This window comes from Lissotriton vulgaris, chromosome 6 (assembly GCF_964263255.1).
Source record: "Lissotriton vulgaris chromosome 6, aLisVul1.2, whole genome shotgun sequence".
In the NCBI taxonomy this organism is placed as follows: Eukaryota; Metazoa; Chordata; class Amphibia; order Caudata; family Salamandridae; genus Lissotriton; species Lissotriton vulgaris.
The window spans coordinates 728,733,769-728,757,573 of record NC_141694.1 but is presented as its reverse complement, the minus strand read 5'-3'; the positions used below and the strand labels follow the sequence as shown (position 1 = coordinate 728,757,573).

General features: G+C 42.2%; 1 protein-coding gene across 2 annotated transcripts in view; it reads left to right on the top strand.

Annotated features, from left to right (window-relative positions):
• The window catches only part of HSF2 (heat shock transcription factor 2), a 313,721-nt gene extending 298,466 nt beyond the window's left edge, over nt 1-15,255 (top strand). The window contains exons 11-14 of one of the 2 annotated variants that reach the window (XR_015296626.1): nt 2,989-3,042; nt 12,134-12,218; nt 13,773-13,902; nt 14,043-15,255. Coding sequence is in view for 1 of the 2 variants with exons in the window: in XM_086926719.1 (XP_086782845.1) it covers nt 2,989-3,042; nt 12,134-12,218; nt 14,043-14,266 (363 nt within the window). In the remaining variant the exon portion in view is untranslated. The remainder of the gene's footprint in view (nt 1-2,988; nt 3,043-12,133; nt 12,219-13,772; nt 13,903-14,042) is intronic. The other variant, XM_086926719.1, reaches the window with a different exon arrangement.
• Nucleotides 15,256-23,805: the final 8,550 nt, after the last annotated feature.

Sequence of the window (23,805 nt, the reverse complement as noted above, 5' to 3'; positions counted from 1 at the left end):
AGGAATGTATATATTTTTGGGTAGCCTTAAACGACTCTTTACAATATTTCTGAAACCTTTCCTGATAAACAGGAAAGGTCTTTTCCACATGTTCTAGGGTAGTTGCCATAGTCTCCGTATATCTAGCAAGTTTGTATAATAATTATTTTGTAAGCGTTTTATCTATTCACTTAATGTTTTACCTATTTAAAACTTCCTTTTGTGAAGTTTTACACTATCCCACACTGTAGAAAAGTGGGCCTTTTTCTATGGTTGCCCCCCACTTTTTGCCTAGTGTTGATATACTTTAAGTATGCACTGGGTTTATGCCAACTAGATACCCAGGGCCTATGTTCTTTCCCTAAACTGTGATGTTGCAAAACCCTATTGACAACTTTCAGGCCACATGTAAGCCCCTTGTAAAGGTACCATAGATACCAAGGACACTGTGACCAGGGACGGCCACTATGGACTGCAGCACTTAATTGTGCCTACCCTTGGGGATCCACTAGACTAATCCTTACTTTGGTATAGTAGATACAAAGACAGCGTCCTACACTCACAATATAAGAAATTGGTCAGTCTGTTTCTTAGTTACACACTGCATGATAACATTATAAAACAACATTACTCTGTGGTCACATTTCTATTTACATGTTCAAATACACATTCATCACCAACATATATATTTTCTTCAATATAAACACCTTTAACTTATTTAGAAAATCAGTTGCAGTTTTTTCTACTCTAAACTACATTCTAAGTTGGTAGCCATTGGTCACTTCCCTCCACCCTCAAGACCAGAGAGGATAACCCTTAAACCATGCGCCTCATAGGCCATGGAGTGACTTACAGACATTAGGTCTGGGATAGTGATTTGAGTTTTCATTTCTTACTGGAGGTAAGGTTTAGCAACATCAACCTTTCAGCCGTCCCTCTATGTCAACATATTGGAACACATATTAGACTCCCAACTTCGAAATAACCACACTTGACCACCTCCAACTTTCAATCAATCAATCATTTGTAAAGCGCACTACATACCCGCAAGGGTCTCAAGGCGCTGGGGGGGGGGCGCTATTGATCGAACAGCCAGGTCTTGAGTATCCTCCTGAATGTCAGCAGGTTTTGGGTCTGTCATAGGCTCAGTGGGAGGGTGTTCCATGTCTTGGCGGCGAGGTGGGTGAAGGATCTCCCACCGGTGGTGGTTCTTCAGATGCGCGGACGGTGGCTAGTGAGAGGTCCAACTTTGTATTGGGAAAAACTCTCTACTGACTCCTTAGCCCTTCACCCAATATTGTGCGATGTTCATACACAATCTTGCATGCGATAAGCCATTTACATGTCATCCACGTTTCCCATTGTCAAAGAAACACGTCATATACACAAACATGGACCAGAGTCCTTGCTGTCCTCACATTAAAGATACCAATCTCTGTGTCCTACCTGTCCCCCATGAATAGGCGAAACGTTCGGTTAACATGGTGTCTGCCTACCTTGCCATAAATGTGCAGCATTCTATGTAGCGGGATATAGGTGGTGTTCCTGTGACAGCAGTTGGTCGAGACCAATCATAACTCCTGGCTGGCTCTCCAAATGATGGGGGTAAAACTGAACTAAAAAGAGAAAATACCTCTATTGGCAAGGCAAAAGTAAGTTTACTTATTACGGCTGGGAGACCAGTCACCTCCACAGAGCTGAAAAACTGATCTCAATTTCTCAGGTAGCTGTTTATATAGCTGAAATACTGCTGACATTACAATTATCTCAAAAGTCAATAACAAGTCAGGACAGGTTCAGAAGTTAATAATGTTCTTTAAATAAAACATCACACCACCTTTGTCCTTTAAACTCGCAACATTTTCTCTACATTCTCTTTATCATAGTTCTAACAAAGCTTTAATGAAACATTAACTTCCCCTTCCTGAGTGTTTAAGTGTATTTTTGCTCTGTTCCCAGAACTTCTTATCTGACTCTGTATGTTTTAGACTAAAGTGACCAACATTTTCTAGTCACGTCTGTATTAACGATGAAATACATGCTTGTGTGCTCTGGTTGCAATCTCTTCAAGGCTCTAGAAACATATTTTCCATTTAACAGAAACTTGCTGAACCTTGTGTTTCTGCTTTCTGGTGAACTTTAGTCTACATAGCATCTTTATGAAACCAAGGCATATATAGCTAATTTAACCACATATTGATCTATGCTAATATCTATGGCTGTGCGATTTCTTCACATTTTCTTTTCTTCTTAACAAATCTCTACTAAATAAAAATAGAACTAACTTGTGAACATAGCTTCTGTGGAAATTCAGATACACCTTACATGGCTTCGATTGCCTGATAACTTGGCTGCTTTCTGTAGCTGTGCCCCTTGTAGATGGAGGTTGTCCTCAGGGAATAATTGTTGACCACTGACACAAAATTGTTTACTTTTAAACCCAGGGACCACGTTTTAGGCACTTCACTGAAATTTTCTCTAAATCTCCAAGTGCCAAGGAGACTGTAAACATGAAACGCAGTGCAGTTTTCCATCCGTGAATTTGTTTAAAAATTGTAATTGCTGTGTGCATCCACACTTGATGTACCTTCTCCGTCGATCCTTCCTATTATTAGATGATGTTTTCCAGCCACATATAGGTTGGGTGAGTGAGACTAACTAAACAGAATGCCACCTGTAGTGTAGCATTCACAGTTTCAAACTTCTTTCATCTGGCAGTCCAGAACGTCATTGATTTGATGCCATTAGTGTTGTCTGTTCTGTGACTTATGCAGTTTTTGGTTAGATATCATCCTCTGTTTAAGCAATTACTTTATTAACTGCATAGCCCTTATATTGTAAGTTGTGAATGAAATGATGTAAAACTATAAAAAGTGTTATGTCCTTTGGATAAGGCATATGTTTGTATTTGTTAAACAAATTTTTTTGATTGTCGTTCTATAGCTTGCATGATATGATTAGTCAACAATCTGTTCCATTTTTATTTTAACCTTGTACTTTTCTTTTCAGCTTTTTACTAGCAGTGTGCAGATGAATCCAGCAGATTTCATAAATAGTACAAAGGTATGTGTTTTTGTTGACAATAGATAGTACCATTTTGGTTTATTTAAATAAAAATGGTTCACCATGGTGATAATACTAATCTAAATAGTGCTAATATGGTTGGTGTAAAAACCAAATCACCTACTGTTTACTGGTGTACGTTTTTCAAATTAATCTTTAAGCCGCAAACTCGCAAAAGTACATTGTTGGTAGGTGTAGGGTGCAAGACAAATTCCAAATACTGTGTATGCGTCACCCTGTATTACAAGAAATTTAAATGGAATCTCACTGCATCACGATCATAGCAATTGGTCTTTATAGTATTTTGTGGTCTAATCCAGAAGTGGACCAGAATGACATCAAACGAAGACCATCAAAATTGTATCAATGATTTCTTTAAGGTGTTGTCCAAAAACTTGAACTATGAAATGCAAACCAGAAATATATACTTATAATGAAGCATATAATATCTGAAATGCAACTATTTCATCCATAGAATCACAAAGTAACATCACAGCTTAAAATAGACTGTATGGTGTAACACATTGCAACAAGCATTTGGAATGCAATATATCTTGCATTAGCAAGAGTTTAAGCTATTGGCTTTTTATTTATATTTCCAAAACATAAATAAAAGGCATTTTCATTTACAATGCCAATAGCTCAAACTTGTGTAATTGCAAGATCTATTGCATTGCATATGCTTGTTTAATATTATTGCTTTTAACATGGGAGCTGGGGTTGCTGCAGGAGGAAGTAAGGATACCAGGTTGGGGTTTGCGTGAAATATTAAGAAATCTCGGCCACTCAAGTGAGACTCATTTTAGGGGACTTGACACATTTCCCATGTGCCTCTGCTTCGGACTGACGGAGTTGGCATTGCCTCACTAACATCTGTAATTTAAATTGTACTGGGATTGATATATATGTTTTGAAAATGATTCATGCAATGGCCGCTAAGTGGCGATAACAGTTAAGATAGCCATCCCCTCTACGGTTCCCAGAAAACACACCCTCGTAAACAATTAGGAAATTATCTGTGTTATGTATTAATAATGTGAAATTGTGGGATTTATATGATATTTTTTTATTTATTTTCTTTTTATTGATCAGGATATACAATGAAAAAAAACACTCAAATGTAGACACTAAATAAGACATTGAGAGAGAAAGAAGATAAAAGGTTAATGAACATTAGTAAACAATACGCTTAATGCAGCAGATAGTACAGACAGTTCCCAAGTTGCTTTATTAAAGTTTAAACGCCTCTGGGTTTCTCGATTTGATTTCAATACATAACACAGATATGGCTCCTAGTAACAGTTTTGCTTTATCAGAATTATCAGAATAAATCTAGGACCTACAGTGCATCAGTACTAGTAGTGCATAATGAAGCCATTTGTATTATAAATGATCGACCGCCACCGCCATTGTCCCGGGCTGCTTAGAAAGTGAAAGCACGCATGGCTCACTGAATGTTGCAGAAAAGCATGTTGTACCTGCAGTAGGAGAAACTGTTTAAAGAAAATAGTGCTTAAAGATCAAAAAGACGAATATGTTATAACTGAATAAAAGGGTCAGTCTTCATGGGAGGTTACGAATGAAGACAAGGCGGTACGAAGGAGGAACTAACAAGCCTATTAACAAATCAGAAGCCAGTATTTAAGAAAGGATAATGACACAAGCAAAGGACAAATATGTGTGGAGAGTGGGTGAGGCTTTTATTCCATACTCCAGTACAGCATGGCTCACAGAGCAGCGCATGCGCTGCCCAGGCTCGCCCTAAAAAGGGCATGTTATTGACAAAAGGGCATGGTAAAAACCAGTTCATGTATAAAATATACCACTGTTGCTCATTTTCTCAAGTTGCACTTGTGTGGATCATCTGAATTGTGATTCCTTTTCTTCAGTATTTTGTACCCAAAAATGGTGTTGCTTCTAAAATGGCCAAAACTTATATTTCCTTTGTATGGATTTTACTTGTGAGACTTGCGGTTGATTTTCTTTTGGGTGATGCATGTGGTTCTACATGGGATCAGTTTTAGCAAGCCTGGTTTTCTCTGTTTGTTCCCCATGTAACTATTTACCTTTTCTTCTTCCAATGTGTATTATTCTATTGAGGAGTAAGACCTTGAAAATAGTGCATCTAACTGTTCAGAATATGAGGTAGTAAGGAATAAAGCCTGCTGCTTTAGGATCCTTTCTATTACTCTGGTGCCACTTTTTATATGTTACCCTACATAAAGTAGTCCTCCTTTTTTTTTTTTTTTACACTCAGGGCGTTGTCTGTTGCCATTTGGTGCAATGTCCTTTCTCCTATGGTGCAAAACGTAAAGCCCTGCAAGCCCCTGTGCATGGTCGCCATCTTCAGATTCTTTTTTCTGTCATTGAGTCTGAAAGCAATAGCTAAAGCTGTGCAGGGGCTGAAGAAATAACTGAGGATAATACGTCAGATCGTCAAAGGAAAGACAGGAAAATATCACAGAAAACGTGCCCGTGAACACTGAAGAGGGGAACCGGTTCACGTGAGTGCCCGCAGTGGCACAGAAAGTTTGCTTAAAAGGACAACCACGAGGTCTGCAACCTCTGCCTGCCAGAGGAACACTACACATAGAGCTGTGAAGCATGCACTGAGTTTTGATTACAAATCCTGAGAGCAAGAGAGCGGTAGAGGCGTGAATTCCTACCAAGCTTTTCAGGAAGGGGAGCCAGTCGCTGAGAGACCTGAGACCTGTTGAGGAGGAGGACAATGTCAAGAAGAAAGAAGTGTTTCAGGCAGAAGACTCCAACGTCGAAGTAGAAGAGGTCGGCGAAGATGAGGCAAAACTAACAACAAAGAAACCCAAGGGATGGGAAACCCAGAAAAACACCAGGAAATATTCTGGGGCCAAGCTGAATTCTTCTGGCTCGAAGACTCACAAGACTGCTATGGCGAGAACACACTTGATGACTGAAAGGAAGTTATGACATAAAGAACGCTGCAGGTCCCGAAAGATAGACACCAGTGGTGGACGCCCCTCGAAGAAACATTCAGCGACGAAAGGTGATCGAGAGGAGAGGGTCAAGGAAGGCTTGATGGAAGGGCCCTACCTGAAGAAAAGGGCGCTGAAACCTCTTGATGTCTAAGAGTGAGCTCTCAAACTCGAAAGATATAACAGAAGGCTTGAGGATGAAATGGCTGCAATCCTGCTGAAAAAGAAGTATTTAGAGGCTTTGATGACAGAATTTAGAATCCCCTCGAAACCACCACGAGAAAAGAGCGGGGAGTAATGTTAATGTTACTGGGTACTTATAAAGCGCACGGCTACTCCCTGGAGTGTCCCGGCGCTAGGAAAGGAGAAACCAGTGACAGAGCAGGCAGCCCCTAGGCCGCTGACCTATTGTGCAAAAAGCCAAGTTTTTAATCAGCGTCTAAAGCTGAGGAGGTCCTGCGCCTGATGCAAGGCTGTAGGCAAGTTATTCCAGAGCCGAGAAGCTACCACCTGGAAAGACCACCCACCCAGACGAGAGCTGGAGAACCTTGGGATCTGCAAGAGTAGCTGATTTGAAGACCTCAGACTTCTAGATGGAACATAGTGCTGGCACCTGTTTCTCAAATAAAAGGCCCCAATATTATGGAAGGCCTTATAAGCCAGCACCAAGTCCTTGAAATGTGTCCTCTTTCGTACTGAGAACCAATGCAAGGACTTCAGTTGAGAAGTTATGTGTGTCCTGAGGTCCACCATAAGTATGGCTCTAGCAGCGGCGTTTTGTACCACCTGTAGGCGGCCGAAAAGATAGTCAGGAAGGCCGACATAAAGAACGTTTACATAATCAAGGTGGGACAAAATCAGTGCTTGTGCTACTGTTTTCCTGTGGGAAACTGGGAGTACTGGGTGGAAGTTTCTCAGCATTTTCAGTAGGCCAAAACATATACCAGCCACAGTCTGAACCTGTGATTTCATAGGCATATCCATCCAATTTTACCCCAAGATTCTTAACAGTAGTGGCTGAGGTAGCAGGAGGGGACATGTTCTGTGGCCATCATTCACGCCACTCTTCCCCTGGATTGTGACCAAAGAAGATAATTTCTGATTTCTCAGAATTGCACAATAGTTGATTCTGTTTAAACCACTCAAACACTGCTGACAGGCAGATGTTTATCTCGTTCCCATTCAGGGCCTCGTCCTTACCGCACGTGAACAACAGTTGTGTATCATCGGCGTATGATATGATTTTGGCGCCGTATTATTCTGCCAACGGCGCCAAGGGGCCATAAACACATTAAACAGAGTGGGGCTCAAAATAGATCCCTCTGGAACACCTACATTGAGTGGCTGAATAGGGGCCGAAAAAGGGGGAGACCAGACTGTTTGCTGATGATATTCCAGATAAGATGTAAACCACTGGAGCACCGTGCCCCCTATACCACATCCCTGAAGTCTACCCAAAAGAAGGTCATGGGGCACAGTATTGAAAGCTGCAGATAGGTCCAGCAGTATCAGAACTGCCTTCCCTCCTGAGCACATAGAGCTCACCTCCTTAAGGAGGATCTTCCAAGACACCTAAAGTGATGATAAACCGTGGCAGGGCCTCAAACATCACGATGTACAATGCCATAGTGAATAGAGCATCAGAGAATTACGTGGTACAACTAGAAGAAAGGACTCAGGCTTGTTTCCTGCTAGAAACACTCCTATCATCCCAGAGCAATAGCCAATCCCTCTGCATGATGCCAAGCATCCTTGATCAAGGCAGAAAAGACTTTAGAGAGCCAGCATCTTGCAAGGCCAGAACACCAAGAATTGAAAAGAAATATAATCACTCCTCAATGGACCCTGTCTACATCAGGGCAATGCAGTAGGCGGACTCCATCATTGTGGCCACAGCAAGAAAGGGGGCAAATGTCCCAATATCCACAGGACCGCTGCCAGAGTAGGAAAGTAAGAGAATGGAAATGGTAGGATGAAGAGTAGAAAGGGGAGCAGCGACACTATAGAGGATCGCAAACTTGAGCATGCTCATCAGCCGCTATACCCGCAACCACTGGGAAGAGGTCAGAGAGCTCCCGAAACACCCCTCAGAACAGTACCTAGAGAGGGGAGCCCCACTAGAAAAGAAAGGCAAAGCAATAGCCAACACATGCTTGAAGTCCGCTTTAGGCGCAGCTGACACAGACAGTAGACAAACTGATAACAGGAAAATGTATGAGGTGACATGCCTGCTACGAGTGTCCAGACTTGAGGTTCTGGCGAACATCCTTACCACACCTTTGTCTGGGGTGTGCCTGTTTGGACCCATTGTAGACAACACGCTACAGCAGCTAAAAAAGATAGTGACACGCAAAAGCCACAGGGGCATTGCAGTTCTGTGGTCAACCAAAGAGGGTAACAACAACAGTGAGAAGGCCCGCAGGTCGGGAAGGCCTTCAAGGCAAAACACAACAGTCCTCTTTTCAGCAGCCAGTTGTATACCAAGGAGTGCTGCAACCATGGCAGTTCTTGATGCAATAATGCCAGCCCTTTCAGGTAGGGCCATAGGAAGGGGACATCCTTCCAGAGGAGCCAGCTCCTCCAACAGGTGGCACCGCTTACCAGCTGCTTAGCCACATAAGACCAATGGGTGGCAGGATAAAGGCCTTCGTCCAGGAGTGGGGGAGGGTCATGACAGACAAATGGATCCTTAATATCATCCAACATTGCTACTACATAAATCTGGTAAAGATGCCTCCTCTGGTCAAACCAAAGCAAAGACTACATCGGGAGGAGGAAAGGCTCTGACTGCACAACAAAGTGCAGAACTACTGCTAGAAAGGGCAATAGAGAAAGTGCCCAAAGCAGAAATCATTCAAAGAAACTAATCGGCATACTTCCTTGTCCCAAAATTGGGCAAGTTGCTAAGACCAATGCTGACCATGGCTTCCTAAACCAGTTGATAAAGATGCAAAAGTTCAGAATGACCACACAGCAAAAGGTCTTCCCGCAGCTGTGGGAAAAGAACTATATGGCAACCATAGACCTAAAAGATGCTTACCTACACATTCCCATTAACTGCAAACCGAAGAAATGTCTACAATTACGTAGTTGACAAGACAAACTAACAATTCAAGGTGCTTCTGTTCTAGATCAAGTCAGCACCCAGGGTATTAAGAAAATGCCTGTCTGCAGTGGCGGCCCACCTAAGACAGAAAATGATATACGTCTACCTGTACCTAGACAACTGGTTAATCAAAGCAAGCTTGGACATGCATTTCAAAGAGGACAGCAGGATAGTCATGGACACGCTCCATAGACTAGGTTTTAAAATCACCCTTCAGAAAACCTCCCAAAATCCATAAAGAGAAAAGATTTTCCTTGGAGCGAGAATCAACATGGTGGTGGCGAGAGCCTTCCCCACCCTTCAGAGGATTCAGGCTCTCAGATCTCAGGCTCGCCGCTACCACAAGGGTCAGTCTGTGATAGTGAGTATTGTGGGGAACAGGATGGGCTTGTGCAGTCCATTGATCCCATATGCAAGGCTACACGAGACCACTGTTGGAGTGGATCCAGAACCAATGGTCCCAGGTGACAAGGAATTAGGAAGATCTAGTGGTTGTAAAAAGAGTACAGGAAGAGATGACATGGTGTAATGTAGACAGTGGGCAGACCTTTCACACAACCAACCCCAATTGTGACCATCACCACAGACACATCCCACATGGGCTGGGGAGCGCACATGGGAGAATGAAGAGTCCTAGGATTATAGACAGTGGAAGAAGTGATCCAGGATATCAGTGTCCTGTAACTAAAGACAGTCCTCCTGGCCCTAAAGGCTTTTCAGACACGGGTGAAGAAGACGACAGTGGAAATTCAGAAGGATAACGCAACCACAATATTCTATCTAAATAAACAAGGAGAGACAAGATCACATGCGCTTTCAAAACTAGCACAAGAGATCTGGAGATGGTCCATCCAGAGAAGAATAGACTTGATAACAATACACCTGCCTAGCGTAGCAAATAGAACAGCAGACATACTAAGCAGGCAAGCATCCATATCATACGAATGGCAACTAAAAGACATAGTGTTCCAAGACGTGTTCTGGCAGTGAGGAACACCAAAGATCAACCCGTCACAGCAAAATGCAGAGACTTCACATCCAGCCACACACTCCGTCTCTCACAGGGGAGTGTCCTGCCAATAGACTGGTCAGGGAAATTGGTTTACGCTTTTTCACCCATTCCCCTCATACCTTTAGTGATAAACAAGTGCAAAGCGTCTCAAATGACACAGATACTAATTGCCCTACAATGGTTAAGACAAACCTGATTCTCGGGCCTGGTGGAGATGGCACGGAGAAATGTAAAAAGGAAAGCATGACCACCTCTCCTTGCAGAGAGGCAAGGCCCAGCACCCGAAAGTAAACAGTCTGAGTCTAGCCCATGAGGACATAGATATTGGACACCCAAATCTTCCAAAGTGTTCAATAGAAATCCTAAAGGATGAAAGAAGGCTGAGCACAAGAAAATGCTACATAGCAAAATGGCTGTGATGCAGAAACAAGGGACAGCTCCTCAGCCGAACTGAAGACACCACAGTGGTCAGATACCTTACCCATCTGCTAGACAACAACATGAAACACTTCTCATTAAAAGTAAATTAGCAGCTATAGTAACCTACATACAAGACCAGATAGAAAGGAGCTGCTCCGCAACGTCCATTATGAAACTATTTGTGGAAGGAGCAAGAAAGAATAGCTCTACCCAGATTGGCCTGACGCTAATGGGAAACCTCACCCTGGTACTAACGCAGCTTTTGAAAGTACTATTTGAACTGCTGCATGAGGCCGAACTGCGGTTCCTGATCTTAAAGACCGCCTTATCGCAATTACATCACTGCGCAGGGTGAGCGAGCTGCAGGCCCTAACCACCGAAGAACCTCACAAATGCACAAGGACCAACTCACATTTTCTCCCAAAGACCATATCACAACTCCATGTGAACCAAGCTATCCAATTGCCGGGTTTCTTCCAACAATCAAAAAAACTAACCAAGAGGACCCTACATACACTAGACGTGCACAGAGATGTGATATTCTACCTAGAAAGGACAAGGGAGGTCAGAAGGGGAAGCCAGGTTTTTATATCTTTTGCAAGTCTGTGCGGGTGCTTACTAGTAACGAAAGGCACCATGGCAAGATGGATAGTAAAAGCAATCCAATTATGCTACATAAAGGCAGACATGCACCTGGAGGCAAGACTCAAAGCATACTCCACAAAGAATGGAGCCACTCTAGCCTTTTTAGCAAATGTGCCCTTAAACGGCATATGTATGGCAGCCACATGGTCATAAGTCCACCCCTTCACAAAATGCTATTGCTTGGATATTCAAATAAACAGGAAGACACAAGTGGGACAATGTACTAAAGCATCTATTCACAAGCTCAACCTCATTTTAACACGACCTTCCAGAAGTGACCTCTGACATTGCTGCAAAATCACTGCACAGCATATTAATCCAGAAAATAAATCATGCTGCAAAATGAAATGGTTATTGCAACGTAAAGAATATTTTGGATTTACATACGATCCTCCACCCCCCAGGAAATAAGGTGAGACAAAGCTAGAAAGAAACTACAATACCCAAAAGAAAAAGTAAGCCTAACAGGACTGAACTGAAGGAATAATCAAAAGGAGAACAAAAAATCTGAAGATGGCGACCACTCACAAGAGCTTCCAGGGCACAGGTCCTACATCATTCAAGGCACAAAATGGCTACAGACACCCAGAGGTAAAGAAGAGGGAGAAAAGACTAACAAGACACTAGATGGCAAAATAATGCACATCATGTGAATCCCGAAAATTCTTCAAGCTCCGAAACTACGCCTACTGTTAAGTAAACATTTTGTTATTGACTTGCTAATCATTGCCAAGAAGTAACTAAGCAAATGCAAACACAAGACTGGAATGCAAAGAAATTTATCAAGTTTGTCTCTGGTATGCTTTGTTGTGACTGGAAAGCAAAGAAATTGATGAAGTTTGTCTGTGGTGTGCTTTGTTGTGACTGGAAAGCAAAGAAATTGATCACGTTTGTCTGTGGTATGATTTGTTACATGCTCACTAGTCCCTTACAATGTTAATTTATTTTCCATATTAGACAGAAGGCAAGGGCATAGAATCCTCGAAAAGTAAAGAAGGCCAGACTGTGGCCCAAAATACAGAGAACTCCCCCAAAAAGTCAGGTATGTATAGAGGAGCATTAGTAATTTTCTGTCTGTCTTTATTGTATTAATTAACATTTAAATGCTTGCACCTTTGCTCTTTTGTGAGACTGCATGTTTGTATTAAACAGTTGATCACCACGCTGTGGAACAATTACATTTATGGTGTTAATTCAATTAACATGAATGAATAATTACTGTAATTGCTTGCTATCTTGAGGGGAACATTCTAACATATTTTTTAATAGTAGAAGCATTTCAGAAGAATCTTCTGAAAGGCTTTCGTAAACATTTTGCTCCGTTAGATCTTAAACCGATGTTATCAAATGTACCTTACAGGACTAGATGTTGACGGCGCGGTCTGATAGTTTGGATTTTAGATCACACTATCAAGTTCTATGTTTTTGGGCAAGTTAATCATCAACCATACAGTTCAGCTGTGGTACACTGCAACTTATCTTTTTCTAGGGCAAAACCTCTGATGGTGTACCCATTGTTCGTTCGCTGTTGCTGTGAAGTTACTGATAAAGTGGGCAATGCTTGAATATACTGATAATAAATATGTATGTATTTATATGGTATTTCTAAAGCACAAACTTAACCAAAAGGCCACAGAGCGCTGTAGAGGATCAGCGCGCTACCCACCCTAGAACCCTTTAAGATAAGCACAAAGTCAACGAGTAAGAGGAGAGAAAGCTGGCTTGTGGATGGTTAAAAAATTGTGATGTAGTGCTCTTTAAAGAGGAGAGTCTTCAACTCTTTACTAAATTGGACCAGCTTTGAATCGGTCCCAATGGATACTGGTAGGCTCCAGATCCTGCCTGCATGGATGGAAAAGGACTGATGTCTTGTTTTCCTTTGCTCTTTGAGTCTGTAGTCTGATGGTGTCCTGTCTACTGGTGTGCCTAGACCACCAGAAATGGTAAACTTGTCTGCAAGATAAGGGAAGATGCTGGTCTTGATGACTTTTGTAAATGATGCATCTGGGTTTGAGGATGGTGCAGACTGGCAAGGGAGCCAATGAAGTTCCATCAGTACGAGGGTGATATGATAATATTCATTCAGGCCCTGGGTAAAACGTGCTGTGGCATGTAGTATGTTGTTATGAGGGACCGTTGTTGAGTCTGCAAGGTTATAAACCAGTTACTAATTTGATTAACGTGTTTAAACATTTGAGCCCAATGACAAGTCTCCTTTGTAAAACATATCCCATCTCATTCCCACATATATTCTACAGCATATATTTGGGTCACCAGCACCCTAATACTTCATTTGTCACAAGTCTCCTAACACTCTGTACCATTTGATATTCATTTTTCTTCTGCACCTTTTTAATATTTTATTATTATGCAATTTATGTTGATATCCTTTACTGGCAAAATAACATTCCTTGCTCTATTAATGTTTACTTTATCTGTCACATTGAAGGCCCATTTTGGAAATCATCTTAGACCTGTCTAATAACTCATAGTATGGGAGCCTTTATTACAGATATGTCTCATTTGAGTTGTCATCATAAAATGTGTTATGCCAGATCCCTGTAGATATCACTGATGCAATATGTGACCTTGTCAGATCATTCAGGGCAGAGAAGAAAGACTAAATACAACAGAAGTGCCACGAAGACAGTTTGGGGATCTGATTGTATGATCTAGGTGGGAGAACCTTCTTTACGTGAACTAAAGCTTAGATAACCACAAATGAGGTCAGTAAATATTGCTTCTATATCCACTTGCTATTAGAAGTGTGAGAAGACAACTTGATAATGTAGCTTGATTGCTGTGATGAAGCTAGATAAAACTACATCCATTGTCTAAAAGAATTAATAAATGTTGTCTTTTGCAGAGAAACAGATTGTACAATACACCAAGCATCCTTTCCTCAGCGAGCTCTTGGAGCTTGGCACGGATGCCGTGCCAGAGCCCATCGCGGACACTCAACCAAAGCAGAGTAAACTTGTGCGTCTGGAGCCCCTGACGGAAGAGGAAGCCAGTGAGGCCACCTTGTTTTACCTATGCAAACTGGAGCACAGCCCCCTGGACAGTGATATGCCGCTTCTGGATGATTAAAAACATGGCAGGCACCCGTGGATGCTAATCAAAACGCTGAACTATTTATTTTGCTGTCCATTCTGTACTTTTACAATTTTTTTAATGGCAAATGTTTTTTTTCGACGTACAGGTAGATTATTTAGACACTGAATCACTTCTCCTTATGAGCTCTGTGCTGCAGAAAGAGTGGTAGTGCTGAATATGTAAGATGTGCATAGAGTTTCTATTCCCCAATAAAGGAGTTTAGAGCGCTTTGGCACATCTTCCGTCCATTCATGACTTGCATCGTTGATAGCATCAGATTGCTGGAATCCATCAAAGCGTTTTTTGTGCAATGTTTTTTCTTCTCCGTGATGGCACCGCTAGCCTTTTTTTCTTTTTTGCGCAATGATTGACTTTTCAGAGCACCTTACCTCTCGGATTGTACTTATTGTTGAATTTGCTTTATTACTCTGACAATTATGGGCATAATCTGGATGTGACACATTCATTTAAACAATAGTGGCTGGATACCGCAAACCCAGGTCCTGTTGTGTGTAAACATCTTACATTCCTGAGAGATTCTGGTTTCATTGTCATCTCTGCATTACCAAGGCAGCATCTCCATGGCAGTGCCACCTTGCTGTCAGAAAGATAAAGGCTACCACCTGACCAGGTCAACAGATGACCGATGGCTGCTCAGTTGGACAATATAGTGCGGTACAGATCTTACTCAACAAGAGTTTCACAGTATTTCATCATCATGTTTAGCTTTGACTAATTGCAATCTGAAAGTGATAGACCGCCTAGTCAGTTCGGGCTAATGCATCGCAACCATAGCAAAGTGGGTGGCTGTCCTTCCGCTCTGTCCAGAAACCCACTTTTGCTGAACATCTATTCCGCCAGATAGCAGACTGAGGCATTAGTATCACTTTTTTATGGTTTTTAATCTTGCCTTAATACTCAGAAGTTGTACCCTAATTTCTGCTTTGTCTCAGCAAGTTCATTAAATATTTATTTCCTGCTAACCTACATTGAATTGTGATTTTTTTTTTTCTGGGGGTGTGGGGCGCGTTACTGTTTTTTGAAACCATGTTTTTTTTTCTTTTATGCGCAGTTTCATAGTTAAAGTACAAACATTTCGGCCAAAACACCATTTACACTCAAGACCCTGGTTATGGCCGACATGTAAACGGCTTGGAAACTGAATGTTTGCTTTTCACCTTCCCACTCAGAAGTGGCGTCATTTATCCGTTGGGTAGTTCTGTGTTAACACCAAACTGGAAGCCTAGCATCTACCATAAAAGTGTTTTCAAAAAATATTATAAGGAGGTAAGACAAACAGGCCGTCTGTGCGATTAATTGTAGGCTACTTGGTAATGGCTTGGCACATGCATGCTGAATGTCTGACGGTATGGCACTATTTGCAGACTTGGCAGCTGAAGGGTATTTCTCCATAATATAAAGAAGTAAATGTACATTCAGGTCGATGTTTTGATGAGCTTTTTCTCCCACTATCAAGTTCAATGTGCGAGGCGTCAGAGTCGCAAGTGAGAGGAGTAGCACACAGATTCCATGTGCTCAGAAAATGGTGTGAAAAAACTATGCCTTGCCCATTTGGGCTAAGGACAGCCGTGCTAATGGCGTAATTTTGAATGGTGTCAAAGATACAACTTTTGTTTTGTTTTTTGTTTTAAATATTTTTATTGAATGTATCCCTTTAACACATCACATTTTAGGTGATACAGTCAACGAATACATGCCCGTGGGGAACCCGAACCACTAGAAGAAAAAGAGTAGTGTGCAGTTTTACAGCACATAGGGTTTCATATAGCAAAAGAAAGCGGTCATTTAATATTCTGGTTACAGTTGGGGGTTTCTCAATGTACTATATGCACACTCATACTCTGAGGACCTTACATCGTTCAAGGTGGATGTCCATCTGGCAGGAATTGTAATGTTTTAGTTAGAACATGCCTCAATATCAAAACTTCCTCCAATTTTTCATCTCTTCTTGTCATTTTCATTCTGTTCTCCTCTGCCTCACACCATTCTCCAATGTCTTTTCTCCAGCTAGAGATCTTGGGGTCTTAAAGGCTCAGTCATTTCGTTCTAGTTGTGACCAGAGATTTCTGAACGTCTGCCCGCTAGGCAGAATATACCCTTGTTATACAACCATTGCCTCAGTCCATCTGGAGTAACTTTGGGGTTATGTTACTACTCCCCACACCTTCAGTGCTCTGTTGCGTATGGCAAAAATATGTCTGCCCCAATTGGATCTTTAAAGTAACTTGCTGCAAGGAGACCAGGGGGACATCCTCCTAAAGATCCCCTCCTACCCAGCTCCCTCGGTCCCTTCCTCCTTCCACCTGGCCATGCACATCCCTGTGTTGTGTGGCATGTAACGTGATCCAGATTATTCGTGGATCGTCTAGTTTAGTGTGACCCCTGTTACAGAAACACTTTGTAAGCGACTTCGCTATTGGCACCCCTTCCAGTAGACTGCCATCTACACTGTTATGCTAATCATACCAACCTACAGCAAACTCTAACTGTGCTGCCTGCAAGTACACCTCAAGATCCGGCATTTTGAGTCCAAACCGGCTCATAGGCGCACTGTAATGTGCCCATGCTCACCTTGTACCTTTTGGTCACACAGACTATAGTGATCAATAATATCAATTGCTTCAACACCACATGTATTATAGGGAACATAGAGCACTGAGAAGAGTACAAACGGTGTGGGAGCACCAGCATCCTAAGTATAGCTATCCTGCCAGTGATCCACATTTGTACTTGTATCCGCTACTAACTTCAATGGTTTTAACGCCAGCCATGTATTTTCCTTGCATGTAACTGTTATTCTCACTTACCAGAACTACTCTATGTGCTGAAGGTGTCCCAGGGGGTAGAAGGTGGATTTTTGCTTATTTACTTTCAATCACGTCTTCTTGCCAAAGTGTTCGAATTCTTCCAGGAGTAACCCCAAAGAACTTTTCACGTCTGTTAAATAGACCAGTAGAAAAAAGATATGAAAACCGCTGCACTCCTTATTTTTCAATGTAAATAAGTGAGAATTATTCTCAGTTCATCTGGTTAGGGTGCTCGAGGTGATCACCTCCTGACCTGTGAGGTGCAAATCGTAAAACTCCAGAAACCTTACACACCTAAGGTTTCTGGAGAAATACACCAGTAGATCATCTGCATCTAGAGACACCGCATGTCCTTGAGTCCTTGTTTTCATGACCCAGGCATCCAGGATCTGCCTTAACCTACAAGCCAATCGCGTTCGCCTGGGCAAACAGAAAGGGCATCCATGCTTAATGCCTCTCTGTAGTTCGCATTCTTCGGAAATATTTGTTAGTTCTGTCCATGGCCAGTGGCTTTGTTTATACGAGTGAGACCATTGGTAAGAATTGAGGACCAAAATTCATGGTTTCCGAAGTAGCAAATAAGTACCACCCGCCAGTAGTGTGTCAAAGCCACCATTGTTAATTAGTGAGTCATTGGGCTTAGCGCTTTCAAGCTATACCAAACTTATGTCGTCATCTTCGGAGAGGAACATTAAGGCCCAGTAATATGATATCCAGCATCACTAGACATCCTTCGTACAGTCATGAGTGTAGCCTTCTAATTACAACCTGAGGATTATCGGAACTATCTTGTGAAAGTATTTTCTGGGTTTTTATCAATTTTATGCTTCATTTTTAGTTACCTGCGCTCCTTTCCCTCTCCGAGTGCCTTCATCCGCAAGTATATAAAAGTAGACCATTGCTGTGTAATTTGGGTCTACCACTGGATGCTCTTCTGTTCTACATTTGACAGGGTAGATAATTGACTTCTTCCAGTTTGCCGTCAATACAGAGATTTTCCTTAACCATTTTAGCCTGTCTATTATGCTTGGTCAGAAGCAGTTAAAATGCCCACATAGAGCAGCATATCGTCTGCACAGAGTGATAATTGTTCGTCACCGCCAGAGAGCCATCGAAACAGTCACCAGAGCCTCGCAGCTCATTCATTCTATCAGCGCAGATCATAATGGATAGAGCAGGCTTCCTGATGCACTGTCAGATTGGAAAGGAGGAATATGTTACCTGGCCTAACAGCCTGTGCCACCAGGTTGCTGCATAGCGTGTGATGACAGTACACCCACTTTGGTCCTATTTTCACTTTCCCAAGATGCTATGCATGTACATCCATTCTGGGGGTGCCAACCCCATTTTCTTTATATGACATTATGAGATCCAACTTGCCTTCTATCGGGTCTCACATCACCAGTATCTGCCTGAGGTTGTGCCTTGTTGACCCCTGGAGGATTAAGTGACTCTGGTCTAGATTACAGTTCTTCCACCACCCTCAATTTTCTGTTTGATCAGATTTTGCTGAGGTTTACATATGATATGGTTGCCATCTTTCTCAAAAAAATACTGGCAGCTTCACGTTTTAAGATTCTGGACATTTTTAACACGATTTGTTTACTTTAATTATCCGTCAGGGGTCATCAGGGTTGCTGTAGAACACATTTTAACATTTTAAAGTGTTTCCTTCTAGCATTTACTATTTACAGTATGGACTGATAAGCTGAAAAAATTAATGGCTTTAGGTGATTTTCTAAAACTATTTATACAGAAAGGGAAATTAAAATACTGCTCATGCTGGTATAAAACGGGCCAGGTGGCAACCCTACCTACTGAAGAAGGAAATTGGGGTGGTCTTTTGGCTGTTCCTTTCCTTCTGTGTCAGTGATATAATCGGTCCTCTGAGGTCTCTTTGATAGATGCCTCTCACCAATGATTCCTTTAGTTCAGTGGTTCTTAACCTTTTGACTTCTGTGAGCCCTCACTCAATTATTGCTGGAATCTGGGGACCGGCATAAACAATTTAAATGATTTGAACCACAGAACAATAAACTAAGTTACAGAAACAAGAATTCATCAAACAAATACACAAGAGATGAATTTTTCATTTATTTCACAAACCAATAAAAAAATATTAATGGGAAGGTCGGAGCTTTTTCAAATTCAATTGAGGACACCCATTGCCTATACTATATTCTGTTTAAAGCACTTGAACGGATCCCACTATTCAGTCTAAAGATACCAACCTAACTTTTAGCCTCCAATTTCGAATTACTTCACATTTACAGAACTTTTTAAAAATTTCAATTTTCAATTTTGCTTCTTTATTTATTTACACTTTATAAATGTATGATTATTATTTTATTTCCTAAGCAGTCGTGGACCTCCTGAGTAGGCGTTACTGCCCTGTTGCTCTAGCTTCTTTAGTAAGTATTATTAACCCCTCTGTCCATTTTCTTGAAAAATGTAATTCTGCATGGATCCAATTTGGTCCCCCGGTATCTTCATATTTATGTTTTGGAGCTTCATAATTCTGTTTCTTGCCCCATGAGGTTTATCTCTGACTTCAGGGTTTTGACACAAGCTTTCTTTAGTCTGTCTGTCAGATATTCCTGACTCTTGTAGTTAGAAGCTATATATTTTTTTTTAAGTAATTTGCAAATGTGCATCCTAGTTGCAGGGTAGCCAGCTACTCACTCACTGACTAATACCCTGCAGACACACTTGGTCATCTCCTCTCTTGTGCTTACCCAGTGTATTTCCTGCATCATATCTCAGTCTGTCACTTTGGTGTTGAGGTTCAGAATCCTCAGGATCTAGAAGCATGTAGGTACCATCTTCAGAGGACCCACAGCCCCCTTTGGGACCAAATCCGTTAAGCTGATTGTGAACAGTACAGGTGCAAAGGGAGTACAGTGGTCGACTGCAACATACAGATATCTGATATGACCTGGTGAACAGTTTAGATATATGAAAAACTACCGCTTATCAGGCATCTTCCTCCCGCTTTCCTATTCTTTTTTGAAAAAGAGACTGACCAGGGTAAGAAGGTAAATATATCAGAGATCTAAAACTAAGCTCATAACAAGGTTACCTTTGTAGAACCAGGGTAACTTCAGACATTCCACTTGATTGTAATATCCCACTGCTGCTAGATGTCTTATTCAAGGATCTCTGTAAGGGTGAAAAGGTGTAGATATCCTGGATTGGCTGGATCAACTGCATCAAGAAGAACTCTATGCCTCGTTTGACATAGATGGCTGGAGCCCTTCCGTTCATATTTCCAGAAACAACACTAAAATCCATTTAAAAGAAACTTTCAGTGTTGACCTGTTTTCGACCTGGCTTTTTCAGTGGGTTTATTAATTTATTTATTTATAAAGTTTTATATAGCGCGAACAAGATCATCACAGACTTTTTTTTTTTGCCTCCTGTTTTTGACCCTGCCCCTGTTTGGGCACTTTATCACTGCTGATCAGTGCTAAAGTGCATATGCTCTCTGTGTAAATTGTTATTATGGATTGGTGTTTCCATGACTGGCTTATTTGATTTACTACTAAGTCCCTTTACTGTGTGTGCCCAGGGTCTGTAAATCAAATGCTGCTAGTGGGCCTGCTGCAGTGATTGTGCCACCCACACAAGCAGCCTTGCAAAAGTTTCTCAGACCTGCCACCGCAGGGTCTGCATGCAGTTGTTACTGCCATGTCCACTTGGCAAGTCTAACCACTTGCCAAGCCCTAACCTTCCCTTTTGTTATATGTGATTCACCCCCTAAGGTAGAACCAAGGTACCCCTGTCGGTGGGGTGCTGTGTGTGTGAGAAAGGTAGGACATGTCTTGATGTGTGTGACATTTCCTGATTGTGAACTACAGGGTATTTCATTTTTCACTATTGAAAGGCCATCTGCCCCATGGGATAGAATGAGAGTTTATTTAGAACATCTTATAAGTATAATATCCCATTGGGACAAGATTGAAAGGTGGAGTTTAGTATGCCTGTACTCAGAATATAAAAATGCACCTTTTAGTAAAGATGATTTTTATATTGTGTGTTTGAAAATACCACTTTTAGAAAGTGAGTATTTTCTTGCTTAGCCATCCTGTGTGTCTCTGATGGTTTGTGGATTGACTGTTTGGCTTTGGAGTGACAGGGGCTGGGGATGTCCATTCACTGTAGACAGCCACTGGGGTGGTTGAGGTGTGTCCTGCCTTTCCTGGATGAGTCAGAGCTGGGTTAAATAGACCTGGGCTGCATTTAGAGTAGGGGAGGAGATCTCCTTGCACCTAAATGGGCCTTCTCTGCCGTACACAATGCTGTCTCCACCTCCTGCCGGGAAGCTGTATCGGAGAGGACAGAACTGGTTTTGACTGAGCACAGAGCCTCTCCGCCACAAGAGAACAAAGAGGAATGGAATATAAATATTGGGGCCCAGACCCCAGAACTTTAGAATACTTCTTGACTCAAGAGGAACCTCTGCCAAGGAGAAGAGCTTTGAAAGCTGAAGTAGAAGCACTGCCCCTTTGCTGTGTGCTGTCTGGAGTTGGCCTGCAGTGGCTCTTTCTGCCAAGGAGAGGATCAAGACTTTGCTGTGTGCTATGTATCCTGCTTGAAGATCTCCAAGGGCTTGAAGTAGACCTTGCCTCCTGCAATGAAGTCTCAGGGACACAAAGACCACTAGCTCCCCTGAACTTCATTGCTGGGAGTTCTGATCTGCCAAGAGGTGCCTGTTGCTGTTTTGGGCTCTTGGAGGATGTTCCTGATGTTGGGAGCTAGAAAAGATGCAACTAAGAGAAGCGCGACACGTCCGCACCCGTTTCTGATGCAATGCCGCTGAAGAAACCGAGGCAGCCCCTGCCTGCGGCTCGCGAAATTGCTGCACGCGGAGTCCTGTGCACTGATCTCCAAAGTCCAAGATCACTCCACCTATTCCAACGCAGGCCCTGCTGTGTGGCTGCAAGAACCAACGCATCGTGGGACCGCGGCTAGGGAGACCAACGCAGCGCCGTTGTTGCCACATCAAGAACCTATGCATCTCCGATCCCCACGCATCGCAGCGGGGCGTCATGTCTACAAGAACACCGGGGCCGCAGTAAGAAACTGACGCATCACCTCCCCGCAGAGTAAGGAACCGACACATCACCTTCCCCAGGCGTAAGGAACCAACAGATTATCTTTCCTGCGGCTGTTTTTGTTGATGATTGTGACGCATCCAAGATACTTTGTGTTGAAAGTGTTGCATCTATAGTTTGCTAAGGACAGAACTGTTTTTGCCTTTTAAGTATTACATTTTAATTACTGTATTATGGATTTTTGTCATTTTGGTCTTGTTTGGTTTAGATAAAGATTACTTGTTTTTCTAAACTGGTGTGGTGTCCATTTGTAGTGTTTTCACTGTGTTACTTTGTGTGCACAAATGCTTTACATACTGCCTCTGAGATGAGCGTGTCTGCTCGTGCCAAGCTAAGGGGTGAGCAGAGGTTATTTTACAAGTGTATCCCCCTTACCTTGACTAGGAAGGAGGGCCCCTACTTGTACAAAGGTGCAAACCTTTGCCAACTGGAATACTCCATCAGTGGCTAAAACAATACTCTTTAGGACACCCTACCAGGGAGGTCATGGGGTCCCAGAAGTTGGCAGACACATCCTAGCAACACATTTCGCAGCAGTGTTAGCTTCGCCTTCCTCAACCTCTTGATAGACCTTAGTATAAATTAGAACAAGAAGTATATATAGTGCAGTTAGAGCTCACTGAATAACTAGCTATCCATCCACATGATGTGGATTGTACACAATCCCTATTACTAGGCATGAAGAATTGAGGATATCTGCGATGGAAAGATGACAATCTTCCGAAACTGGGCGATCTTTATGATAATGGCACTTTAAAAATGTTCAAAAGTCTTAAGCCGGAGAGATGTATATACGTTAACTCAGCTATTCCACTCGTCTAGACCTTATAAAGTGAAACTGGGGCAAGCTGGGACACCACACTAATGAATTTTTGATACCATACGAGACCCGGGAATGGACAATATCTTGCCTTTCCCGGATACTAGAAGAATGAAAACCATATCAGACACTCACATACATTAGAAAAAGGTAAGAGGGGCTCTAGTTAGCGCTCTCTGAGAGTACCTCAGTGACATTACTTAATGACTTTGCCTTATTTCTGCTTGGTCGGATACTATCAAGTGCTTCCAGGTAGGTGAAAAAAAGATTCACTGATTTTTCCAATTCACTAGGTGTGGTGGTGGAATCATTGAAGGTGATTCCATGACCTCAGTAATACAATCAAGATTCAAGTATAAGTCTGCAGTGTGTTTTTCCTAATTATCGTAAAGATCAGATTGGAACCCCGTATACATATACAAGGTAGGTATTGACAATGACTGGTTTATCTCACACAGCTGAGTTGGGGTTCTTCGTTCTGAAAACAACACAGTATACACCAATAAACAGAAAACAACTTGTTTCAGATCATACTCCAAGGTTCTATCCTCAACCGATAGCGCATCGCACACTCTGTGACGTGAAGGGCGTAAATCGATGTGTCTCACAAATACATACACATGTTACTGACACTTCGACAAAATAATTGCTGTGTTTCTGCGTGCTTCTTATAATGTTATGTTTGGGGTTTATAAGTGTGCAAATACCAAAACGGTGCCCTGACGCTGAGAGACTACAACTACCTCAGCTACACCTCAATCTAACAAATCA